Here is a 12150-nt window from a genome sequence, read left to right as displayed (position 1 = left end):
AAAATTTAATGCCCCTTCCACTAAGGTGGAGGCATAAATAATGTGAGTAACACTGCATGTAAGATTAATGTATAGCAATGTGAAGCTGAATGTTTTGATATGTAATAGTTTTGTTAGTAACATAGGAAATTAAAAGGTCTCATTGTATATTAGTAAAATGTACCAAAGCAGAATTTATAAATATAATAGTTAGTTAGTAAAATATAAACTCAATCATGTTTGTATGGGTTATTAGCTAAATAATAAATTGTTAGTTCTACAAAGCAAAACTTTCCCAGCAAAAATTCACAACATATCCTATCAAAACCAACTACCTGGCTAAATGAATATAAAGCAATTATCTGCTCACTCAAAATCCTTAAAACCTTGTTAGCACATACAATGCAATCTACATAAAAATATTTTCTGAATAGATCATTTTCATATTACCAACTTTTTACTCCAGAGATTATGATTTTTCCACATGTCACCTTCTCTGTGTTTGGACATCCTGGTATTTGGTCACATATAAGCAAATACGTCCTACCCCAGAGTAAGGTACCTGTCAAAAAATTATATAATCTTGAGTTGAAAGTCGGTAATATGAAAATAGCCTATCGGTTTAAATGTTATTTATACTCTATCAGTTTTATTTGACAGATGAAATGAACTTTTAGTATCTACAAACCTGATTGTTTTTAATCTTTGCATGAAACGTTTCTTATGTCTGTGTGTATGGTATTTAGGATCAAATGATGCACTGGGATCAAACTGTTCTAAATCCACTAATCCATCATCAGGGAGCACTGTCTCTATCCACAGTCGACAGACATTGTCAGCACAAGACGATACCAACATGTTAGCTACAGATCCCCTGAAATGTATATTTCTGTATGAACAAATATAAAACATTTTTTTCTGCTAATTTTACATTATCTATATCAAATAAAGATATTATATAGATATGTGTTTCCTTTTTCTTTATTTCCTTTTTTTTATAATGAAATCAAAAACATATCGACAAAACAAATATGTTGACTACCAACATGCATTAAGTCATTCAAGTTTCTTAATGGAAATACAAAATAAATGACCATGATGACAGTCAATATTCAATTTTGCATGTAGAATTTTTTTTTTCTAGTTTAAAAAAATTTTCAATATTTTGTGTAGATTTTCAGTTAGTATAGATAGTATTTCTTCATAGATGGTCCATTTTTGACTAGCGATAATTTGACATACATGTAAGCTCAAATTATAATGACTACTAGAACAAAGTAATACATGTACAAACCTTGGCATAAATTTGCTAGTTTTTCTCCAAGAGAATCCTGTCACTGTCCTAGGGTGTGCCACATATACAAAGGAATAATGGAGCTCTTCTTTCTTAGGACTTATCAAACTGTCTCCTCTTGTTAAGGTCGATGGAAATGATACTGTAAAAAGACATATTTAAATTAGTAATGCATTTCCTATCATTTTCACCAGTAAAAATTAATGTTTAGAATTTTCTAAGTCATGAAATATAAAGACCAACAAAATATCAAAGGATAGCTGTATTTGATATTTCAGTAGATTTTGTATAAGTTGTTTTACTGATAAATATTCATGTCATTTTCTGACAACAATGTACTTTTATGGCAAGTTTTACAAACATATCAGAATGAAATGATGTAAATGTGTATGCATAAAACTTTTTTTTTTAACTAAATAAACACACCAAACCAGATCTTTAACCTTTTACCCTTGTGACGTAGTAAAAGGAAGCAAATCATCTCCTTTTGGTGCCATTTTTTGGCTTTAAAATTGAAATATCTTTTTATTCATCGGTGACCTATACTTTTTATTATTATATTCAAATAAGCTGTACATAAACTAAATAATTGTAAAATATTAGCAATTTCTGTAATTTAGTTCTTTTTTTATTTCGATATTACCTCTATTTCTCCTATAAGTTCAACAGAAAAAAAAGGACATTAACAAAAATGTAAGCTCCTTTGGAGGCAGATTGTGAGCTTAAATGAATGTTGACTCGATTTTTTTATTTCATTTTTCTATTAAGGATATGATAAAGTTCATTTATAAAAATGAACAGCAAAATCTTATATATGAGAAAAAAAATTGATTTAGACACGCAAACACCTTTAATCATGTTAATGTTACATTCTATTTGGGGGAAAATATAATTCTATAATGCCTAATGATTGATTTCTGCCAATTAAAATTACCATGTAAAACATATTTATAGTAATGTAATAATTCACTCATGTTAAACATAATTATATATACTCACTTTTTCTGTCCTCATACCAAATCTTCACTAGACGATCATTCTGTAAGAAAATATATATTCTTAAATATAATATTTCTGTAGTCCCTCACAGACCAAGATAGACCTCTTACCAAGACAGTTTCATAAATACTTAAAAACATTGTATGGTTCTCTGCTGAACCAATAGTAGGCTACTTAATGAATTTGTAAATATTTCTATAATGTAAAAACCTTTTAAAGACATAAAAAAAACTCAATAGCATGTGAAGCATATTAAGATTTTAACAGCATATGCATTGTAGCTAATAGTTAAGATTCTTAAGTGAAGTGAGGGTAAATAAACATGATAAAGATAACCAGAGCTTTCATATTTCTTTTAAGTTTGCAATACAAAGACTATTTGATAATTTAATATAAAGGCATGACAAACAGGAGAAGTTTGCACCAGTCTCATTGTCATTGTTTATCTAGTTTATGTCATTTTTATGAAAGTTATTGCAAATTGTTAAATGTTTTTGCTATCATATCATCTGTTTAACTATCCAAAAGTTATTGCACAGGTAGTGGAATATGCTATGTAAAGAAAACCCTTTTAAATCTATCAGTACATTGATTACATATTGTGGTGCATCCCAGCTAACAGTGTTTTCCCCAGGGCCTATTAGCATCAAGGTAATGTGTTGCTATAATCTTAAATGAGATGCTATCTGAAGAGGTTTTCTTATAGATTATGTTATGGATGTGATGCTATAATTTTTAGAAACAAGATGGTATTTCAATTTCACCTGTTGACCAGGATGCTTAATGAAATATCTGGTGAGAACACTGCAGTAGACAGAAACCCATATTTTAAAACTGTCTTCTTAAATAGAAGTGTCTACATATTGTAGTACTGACCTGTCCAGCAGAGGCAAACAACAGTCCATCATGTGAGTACTTCAGGAAATATACAGGAGTAGCTGGTCTGTAAATATATACAAGTGTACAAGTACATTTTAAGATTAGTTGAACCTACTTTATAGTGCAAAACATTTACATCATTTAAAAGAAGCTAGCTAGTGAATAACTATTGGAGTACCCTTAATTATCAAATCCTGAGTCACATTTACAAGATTTGATGACTCCATTTTTTAAAGACTCTGATCAAGATTTACCTTTTACTTATATACCTGTAAATACATTTTGTATAATATTTTTTATAAGCAATTTCTCCAAAATTAACGTGGAAATTTGACTTTCTTAATTAACTAGCTAAATAACTTGTCGGTATCCTGTTTCTTTTTAAATACAATGTATCTATATATTCATTGTCAATGTGCCCAAAGGATCATGGTGAATACAAAACTGTATTTCTCCAGATACACCCCTGTAGGATATACAGTACTATAGTTCCGAATTTTATTATGATAAACTTATACATGTATATATTCATACAAATCACTACAACAGATGATAAAATCTAATTTAAAATAGATACTCAAGACACACTCCTAGCAGTCTCCAAATCAGATCACCAAGATATTTCTTACTTGATTCTCCAGATGCAGTCCCACACTGGAAGTCAGTCTTCATCATAAAGATGGTGTACTTTTCCCGTCCTCCTCGTGGTCTCCCACAGAAAACTTACTTGATTCTCCAGATGCAATCCCACACTGGTAGTGAATTTCATCATAAAGATGGCGTACCTTCCCCTCCTCCTTGTGGTCTCCAACAGAAAACTTACTTCATTCTCCAGATGCAGTCCCACACTGGTAGTGAATCTGCATCATAAAGATTGTAACTTTCCCCTCCTCCTCATGGTCTGCCACAGAAAAATTACTTGATTCTCCAGATGCAAGCCAACACTGGTAAGGAAACCTCATCATACAGATGGTGTACCTTCCCCTCCTCCTCGTGGTCTCCCACAGAAAACTTACCTGATTCTCCAGATGCAGTCCCACACAGGTAATGAATCTTCATCATAAAGATGGTGTACCTTCCCCTCCTCCTTATGGACTCCCAAAGAAAACTTACTTGATTCTCCAGATGCAGTCCCACACTGGTAGTGAATCTTCATCATAAAGATGGTGTACCTTCCCCTCCTCCTTGTGGTCTCCCACAGAAAACTTTATTGATTCTCCAGATACAGTCCCACACTGGTAAGGATACCTCATCATAAAGATGGTGTACCTTCCCCTCCTCCTCGTGGTCTCCCACAGAAAACTTACCTGAGTCACCAGATGCAGTCCCACACAGGAAATGAATCTTCATCATAAAGATGGTGTACCTTCCCCTCCTCCTTGTAGACTCCAAAATAAAACTTACTTGATTCTCTAGATGCAGTCCCACACTTCTAGTGAATCTTCATCATAAAGATGGTGTACCTTCCCCTCCTCCTCATGGTCTCCCACAGAAAACTTACTTAATTTTCCAGATACAGTCCCACACTGGTAAGGAAACCTCATCATAAAGATGGTGTACCTTCCCCTCCTCCTCGTGGTCTCCCAAGGAAAACTTACTTGATTCTCCAGATGCAGTCCCACACTGGTAGTGAATCTTCATCATAAAGATGGTGTACCTTCCCCTCCTCCTCATGGTCTCCCACAGAAAACTTGACACCCTTATTTTCTTCATCATGCTGCTCATGATCTAGGTGCCATATCTGGATAACATCACCTCCTGTCAGGAGACGCGACCCTGCACACAGATAAAAAGAAAATTCAGATTAAGATATTTTATAAGATTTGTTCATCTTTTGAGATGAGTGGAGCATTGGAGAACAATGTGAATTTTATTTATCTATGAGTACTACTTAAGGAAGAAACCGATTCCATTGAGCCACAACTCTTCTGAAACCATACAAAAATTTAAATACTTGTAATAGTATCTATAAATGTAGTGTTTTGTGCTTTATAAATTTGTTTTTGAAATTTTTCTTTGTTTCAACAAACAATGCATATTTTTGAGAAAATATATAAATCCGAGAATGTTATCGATCAGTGTCTTAAAGGCTTTTTTGCATGCTCAGACGTACTGCTGCATTATTCAAATTGGGTCTTTTGCATAAATTTCCTAATTTTCAATTCTTTAAAAGAAATAAATGCATTTAACTAAATCTATGCTGTGTCCACCTTATTACTGTGTCCACACTCTTTGTTTCGTCACTTGTCAAGTTATACCTAGATTTCAAATGCATCTTCTAGTAATAACTTTATGACAAGAGTTTCTGTTTTTGCAATTGGCATGATTGGTTACATATGAAACAGTCAAATAATGGCAATAAAAAGAGGACCAATATTTTGTAACTGTAAAAATTATAATTACTTTACCTTCAAGATTCCAGCTTAGACAGTTAATCAAACTTTCTGCTTCAAAAGATGCTGTCTGATACCACTGATAGTCCAATTTCTACAAATAAACAATTTAAAGACAATGACATATTTCAAATTGTTACTCACTATGTACCCTACTCAAATCTAACAAACTGATCTGTTTATCAAAAAATATTTAGTCTAAAAAAAATCTTGTTAAAAAAACACTTTAATTTGCCCAAAACAAAGTTGGAGTTATTAAAATATACTTAAAGGTTGTCAAGTTTGCTAATTATACTCGATATAAAATTTATTAATATTGTCAACATAATGTTCTTATGAATTAAATGATATAAAAGGCCAACAACTGATTATAAACTAGATGAAAAGTCACCATAGTTTTGAATTCATTTATGAAACAAAAGTTAACATTCCTAAGTCAGACATTTGATCAATTGAATAAATTAAAGAAGAGTATGTGTTAATAAATTTTAATGATCTTCTTTTACAGAAGTCATAAATGATAGTTCAAGTAAAACTGGATTATACAGAGTTTGTCATATTATAATTCTATTATGATTTGCATATTAAGGAATATGTTGATATTATTGGTCGAGAGAACTTCCGGTAGTTGATCTTGACGTTGGTTATTTTTCGATAGACGACGTTGACCGAACTTCTTTTTGTTACCATTGTAAACAAGATGGCGGCGATAATAACAACGACGTCAACAAAATTTATTTTCACTGCAAGTTAATTGTTCAATAAAATAACACACAAAACATTTGTTTGAATGATAATAAGAGTTTTTGCAGTTTGCTTTTTTTCAGATAGCAAATTTCGGTGAGTACATATTTTGGCGTTAACCAACAAATATATTCATGCGCCAGGCTTATTCAGTGACATAAATATACAATTTACGTGTAATAGAGGTAACGAGCAGAGCTCTTGGGATTATATTGGTGTCTCGGGGTTGATACGGATGCGATATTGAAAAGGCCATATCATATACACTTTATTATATACATTTACCTCAAGCAGATGGTTTTTTTTATGTGACATGACGTCATACAGATATATAAGGAGTTTTGAAATGACGTCATACAGATTATAAGTTTGACATGAGGTCATACAGATTAGGGATTTGATAAAACTTTGCAACAGTGACTGCAATCGATGATGTGACGTCATACAGATTAAAGGTGTGATAAAGCTTTTGCAACCGTGCTGATATCGATATCATCACGGTTGGCTGATACAGCACGCTTGCCATCGATTGTATTACACATACAATTTATCTGTATTTACTACTAAGTATATAATAAAATAAAATAACACACAAAACATTTGTTTGAATGATAAGAGTTTTTGCAGTTTGCTTTTTATCAGATAGCAAATTTCGGTGAGTACATATTTTTGCGTTAACCAACAAATATATTCATGCGCCAGGCTTATTCAGTGACATAAATATACAATTTACGTGTAATAGAGGTAACGAGTGTGGAAAAATATATTCCCAATCTCCAATCTGAACAAATTATAAGGATTAAACACCTTTTTAAAGGAATTTATTGGTGTATAAACTGGACGAAGTCACTCACAAACATATCATTTTTATGATATGTTTGTGAGTAACTTCGTCCATTTTAAAATGACGTTTAATACTAAAGTGTAGACACCTGTTTATTGCTTAAATATGTAAATTTTTCTCTAGATGTCTTTTGGTTATTTTAGTTGTTGGTTTACTGTTTCATTGATGATGTACATGTATACCCCTTTCTCCTTTTATTCATAACAAATTGTATGCAGAAATTTCATTGCTATAATAGTAGCATAGCATATATATATATATATACATAAAAACATATTTTGCATCCTTAAATCTTATCTAAACACTTTCACCATGTATTCTATAGATACAGGTAAAAAAAATATATAAATCTAAGGCACCAAGAAATCGGAATTTCTCTTATGGAAAAAAATATATCATTGGAAAATTCAGGGGGAAATTTTTTAAGGGCAGTAACTACTATCAGGGGTCAATTTACAGTTACATGCTTTTTGAAGATCTGGTATCCGTATTGCTAATTGTCAACGATTTTTTTTCTTTCTTGTCATTCTGAAGATTTTATGCTGATCAGTTTTTCTATGGCTTTTATGAATTTAAGGAATATAAAATCTTGTACCATTCTGTTTTATTTTTGTCCCTTGAGACCATTTTAGTTGAGGAACCAAGTTAGTAGAATTAAGAATTTAAATCCAAATATTCATAATTAAAGAATATTTAAAAATTGGAAAATATAAAATTTGAAAATAATTTTATTTAGCATGTTTCTAATGGTGTCAGAATTTCATACAAAATAAATGAGATTCTTTAACATTTATTTGTGTTCTGGCATTTATCAATATTACAAGGACCAAAACTTCTAATAGGAAATTTGGGTTGAACGGTTCATGAGTAAATGCACGGACACAACATTTTTTAAACTTTCAAGAACCGTAACTCCTGAACGGTAAAAGTAAAAATCGTCATTATTAAACTTGACCTCCATTTTGTTGTCAGTAACAACATATTAAAATTTTAAAAGGTTTGGTTGACTGGTTCATGAGTAAATGCATGGACACGACATTTTTTAAACTTTCAAGAACTGTAACTCCTGAACGGTAAAAGTCAAAATCGTTATTTTTGAACTTGACCTCCATTTTGTTGTCAGTAACAACTTTTAAAATTTTAAAAGGTTTGGTTGAACGCTTCATGAGTAAATGCATGGACAACATTTGGTTGCCGCCCGCCCGCCTGCCGTACATCCCCAAATCAATAACTGTCATTTTTGACACAAAAATCCGGTTAAAAACAATTTTTTAGGAAACTGAGAATTGTATAAATTAATCATTGTTTACATGCTAGTGCTGTTCAAAATGTAGAATCAAGAATTTTCTTGAATGGTGAAAGTTAGTTCTGTATGAGAATTGTTCCAGAAATTGAATTGGTGTTTCCTTAAAGGTCCAGTGGCAAAAATTAAATCCTTGTTTTGCTCAAACAACTGATGAATAGCCTAGTCATACAAAAGAGTTGTGGTGAGGCAAAGTAAAGCATTCAGTGTTTAGTCATACAAGTTATAACGAAGACAAAACTGACCCTTGCCAAATACAGCTAAGTGTCAAAGCATAATCTAGCTATTTATAGCTATGACATCATAGCTAAGAATCAAAGCATGGTCTAGCCAGTGATTTACAAACCTTTCCCAAACGATGATTCTGTATAAATATAATCAAATTGTTATACAAAAGAAGCTCTTTTTGATAATTGTTTAATATCAGGTTAACTTGAGGGAATTAATTACTGAACTGCTTAAATGATACATTTTTGAATGTATTATAATGAAAAACTGACATTTTATACTGATTATATATTATAATGCATAAAAACATAAGCTCATGCAGTCATGCATCTGAAATATTTCTTGCCGTATGATTACTTAGTCCAAATTATCAAATTTTGATGACAGCTAATGGACTGGACAGCCAACTCCTTGAAAGTACATGGACATATCTTCCTTAAATTCACTTTGTCCATATAGTCTAGGGAGGATAATCGGAAGAGTATATATACTCAAACTGATATTTAACCAGAAGTGATGTTTTATTTTGCATTTATTACTGAGAAGTGTTCAAAGTTATTAAACAAAATGGATAGGTTTCATTTTAACCTTATAACAAAAATATGTTTTATAAATTTATGTACAAGTATAATATTCTACTCGCACAAATATTTAATATTTTTAAAAACAGGTTCCACAAAAATTGCTATGAATTTTTATAAATAGCTTTGTAGAAATATTGTACCAGTTATAGACCTGAATACAAATTTCAATTCATTTTCAAAAAGTTTTTTTATATACTAATATTCACCTATGATATCTATAACCAAGGGCCTACTGTCCTAGTCCAGTTAACAATGTATGGACTGGCTAATGTTAACAAGATAAATAGGAGTAATAAACTAATACCTATTAAGTATTTCATAATCATTTATATTAAATACTTTTATCCATTTAAACATTTATTTCTTCCATAAATTTCATGCTTTCCAATCAATTTAAAAAAAAAAAAATTATTGTTATTTTAAAACTAAGTAAACTGTTCGTGCTTTTGTTTTTAAAGTTCATCTATTTGCTATATTTCAAGCAATATGAAAAAAGATGTATGGTAAAAGATGTCATTTCAATTCCGGAAAAAAAGATATCACAAAAAAAAACATACCGGTACATCATACTGGGGACTGGATTTATAATATTCATTGGATATTAATTTTTGTGGATTTTGTGGGAACAGGTGAACCACGAATTAAAATTTATCATGAATTACAAATTTTCAAAAGGAATGTTTGCAGACTTTTAACGAAATTAAATATCCATAAATATGCAAGTTTTCATTGATCCACAAAATTGGTACCCACGAAAATAGATGAATCCACGGTAGTTCTAGAAATCTTCAAATCGGTAATGAATTTAATTTACCTCCAATACCTAAATATATGTTATAGCCATTAACCTCCATACCACCATGGACTATATATATGATACCTATTACCAACATCATTCCAATTAAGGCTGTACATGTATTACAGGCATACCATATCTAATTAAATTATATATCAAGGGTCAACATGCCAAATACGCTATGTTAGTAAAATGTTAGGTCGTGATCAAAATATCACGAAGTCATAATTACATGTGGATGAATAGTGCACTCATCCTCTTCCTAAAATATAAGTACAACTAAAAAAGTAAAACTAGTACTAAGAAATAAGAAAATATATATAGATACAAGACATTAGATGCTGAAACCAACACAAAAATTTATTAATTAGGTGAACTCAAAATACTTATGAAATACATGTAAATGAAATATATGTAAATTTATTTACATAAAATATTGCTTAAAGTATCAGTGAATGAATACTGAAAGTTATGTAAATTTATTTATATGAACTACTAGTAAAGGAATCAGCCCATGAATTCTCATAAAGAATTATGTAATAGATAATTACTGCTAGACTTAGTTTGGGAATGATTTCCAATAATCAACTAAATTAGTTACATGCTTGATTTATGTATGTGAATAAATTCTTCAGTATACATGTATTTACACAATAATTTAACTTCAGTCTAAAAAAAATTATTGAGTGGGATTTGTTTCATCTAAATTTACTATATAGAAATGACAAAAGCAGAAAAAAAGATTGCTTATCTAAAGGAAAAAAAAAAAAAGAAATGCAATCATGGACATGATTTTTTGTTTGGTTTCAAAGATCAGCTAATTGATCTTCAAAGAAGCATGATTTTACCTCATTTTTTTTTAAACAAGATGCAGAAAACTAACATAGATCCTTAACATAGAATATTCTGGGGGCATAATTCTTTGAAAACCATTGTTGCCAAGAGTTAACTGTGTGTTGCTGTTTTTGGAAATAAGAGGTTGATTCTTAGCGACAGATAAAATGTATAAATATGTTAGAGCAGTCACAGGTTTATAGATTAGAAACTAAATCAAATTCTACGAGTGATTTTAACATAAAAATAAAGCTCAAAGGTATTAAAGAAAGTTATGCAAACACAAAGAGAATAAAATGTATGAAAGTTTTATGTGTACAAGCAATATAGATCATCTAAATGTCAGAACACTTACATGTGTACTTTCATGGTGTAATAGTGGTGTTGGTTCAAAGATGTACACTTTACTTTTATATGATGCTGCAATCTACAAAATAACCAACATAGTTCCATGATCAATATGTACTTTTATCAGGTACTCTTTCCAAGCACAACTATTCCCTTTTTTTTTTTTTTTAAATTTGTACATTTAGATAACACACTTCTCTTTGTTAATCAAAATCTCTTTTGTTTTGTTACTGGTTTGATGTCCTACATTGTCCTAACTTCATTTTTCTTTCTTTCAAAAAATCATCGGTCCAATCCCTGTAATTTCTTTTAAAAGTCCTGATGACCATCTTAGCTCTTTTTCATTCATGCAACCTAGCTAGGTACGCCTCCGGGTGAGGGATTTTCTTGCTGAATTGAAGACCCATTGGTGGCCTTCAGCTGTTTTGATCTTTAGTCATGTTGTTGTCTCTTTGACACATGCCCTATTTCCCTTCTCAATTTTATTCATTTAAAATCAAAATCAGATGATTTATACAAGTATGCTGTTGTACATATGTTATCAATGACTTGTACAAGTATGCTGTTGTACACATATTATCAATGACTTGTACAAGTATGCTGTTGTATATATGTTATCAATGACTTGTACAAATATGATGTACATATGTTATCAATGATTTGTACAAGTATGTTGTTGTACACATGTTATCAATGACTTGTACAAGTATGCTGTTGTACATATATTATCAATGATTTGTACAAATATGCTGTTGTACAAATGTTATCAATGATTTGTACAAGTATGCTGTTGTACATATGTTATCAATGATTTGTACAAGTATGCTGTTGTACATATGTTATCAATGATTTGTACAAGTATGCTGTTGTACACATGTTATCAATGATTTGTACAAGTATGCTGTTGTACACATGTTATCAATGA

General features: G+C 30.8%; 1 protein-coding gene across 2 annotated transcripts in view; it reads right to left on the bottom strand.

The window, feature by feature from the left end:
• Positions 1–12150, bottom strand: part of LOC139519192 (dmX-like protein 2) — a 101063-nt gene that overhangs the window by 78151 nt on the left and 10762 nt on the right. Inside the window, exons 3-10 of one of the 2 annotated variants that reach the window (XM_071311063.1) lie at positions 11233–11304; positions 10276–10305; positions 5560–5638; positions 4750–4927; positions 3149–3215; positions 2273–2312; positions 1274–1415; positions 668–853 (exon numbers count right to left, since the gene is read on the bottom strand). In XM_071311063.1, coding sequence (XP_071167164.1) covers positions 668–853; positions 1274–1415; positions 2273–2312; positions 3149–3215; positions 4750–4927; positions 5560–5638; positions 10276–10305; positions 11233–11304 — 794 coding nt within the window. The remainder of the gene's footprint in view (positions 1–667; positions 854–1273; positions 1416–2272; positions 2313–3148; positions 3216–4749; positions 4928–5559; positions 5639–10275; positions 10306–11232; positions 11305–12150) is intronic. The other variant, XM_071311064.1, reaches the window with a different exon arrangement.

Source organism: Mytilus edulis, chromosome 4 (genome assembly GCF_963676685.1).
Source record: "Mytilus edulis chromosome 4, xbMytEdul2.2, whole genome shotgun sequence".
Taxonomy (NCBI): domain Eukaryota; kingdom Metazoa; phylum Mollusca; class Bivalvia; order Mytilida; family Mytilidae; genus Mytilus; species Mytilus edulis.
Note: the sequence above shows the minus strand (reverse complement) of the source record. Positions and strands in the feature narration are given on the sequence as shown.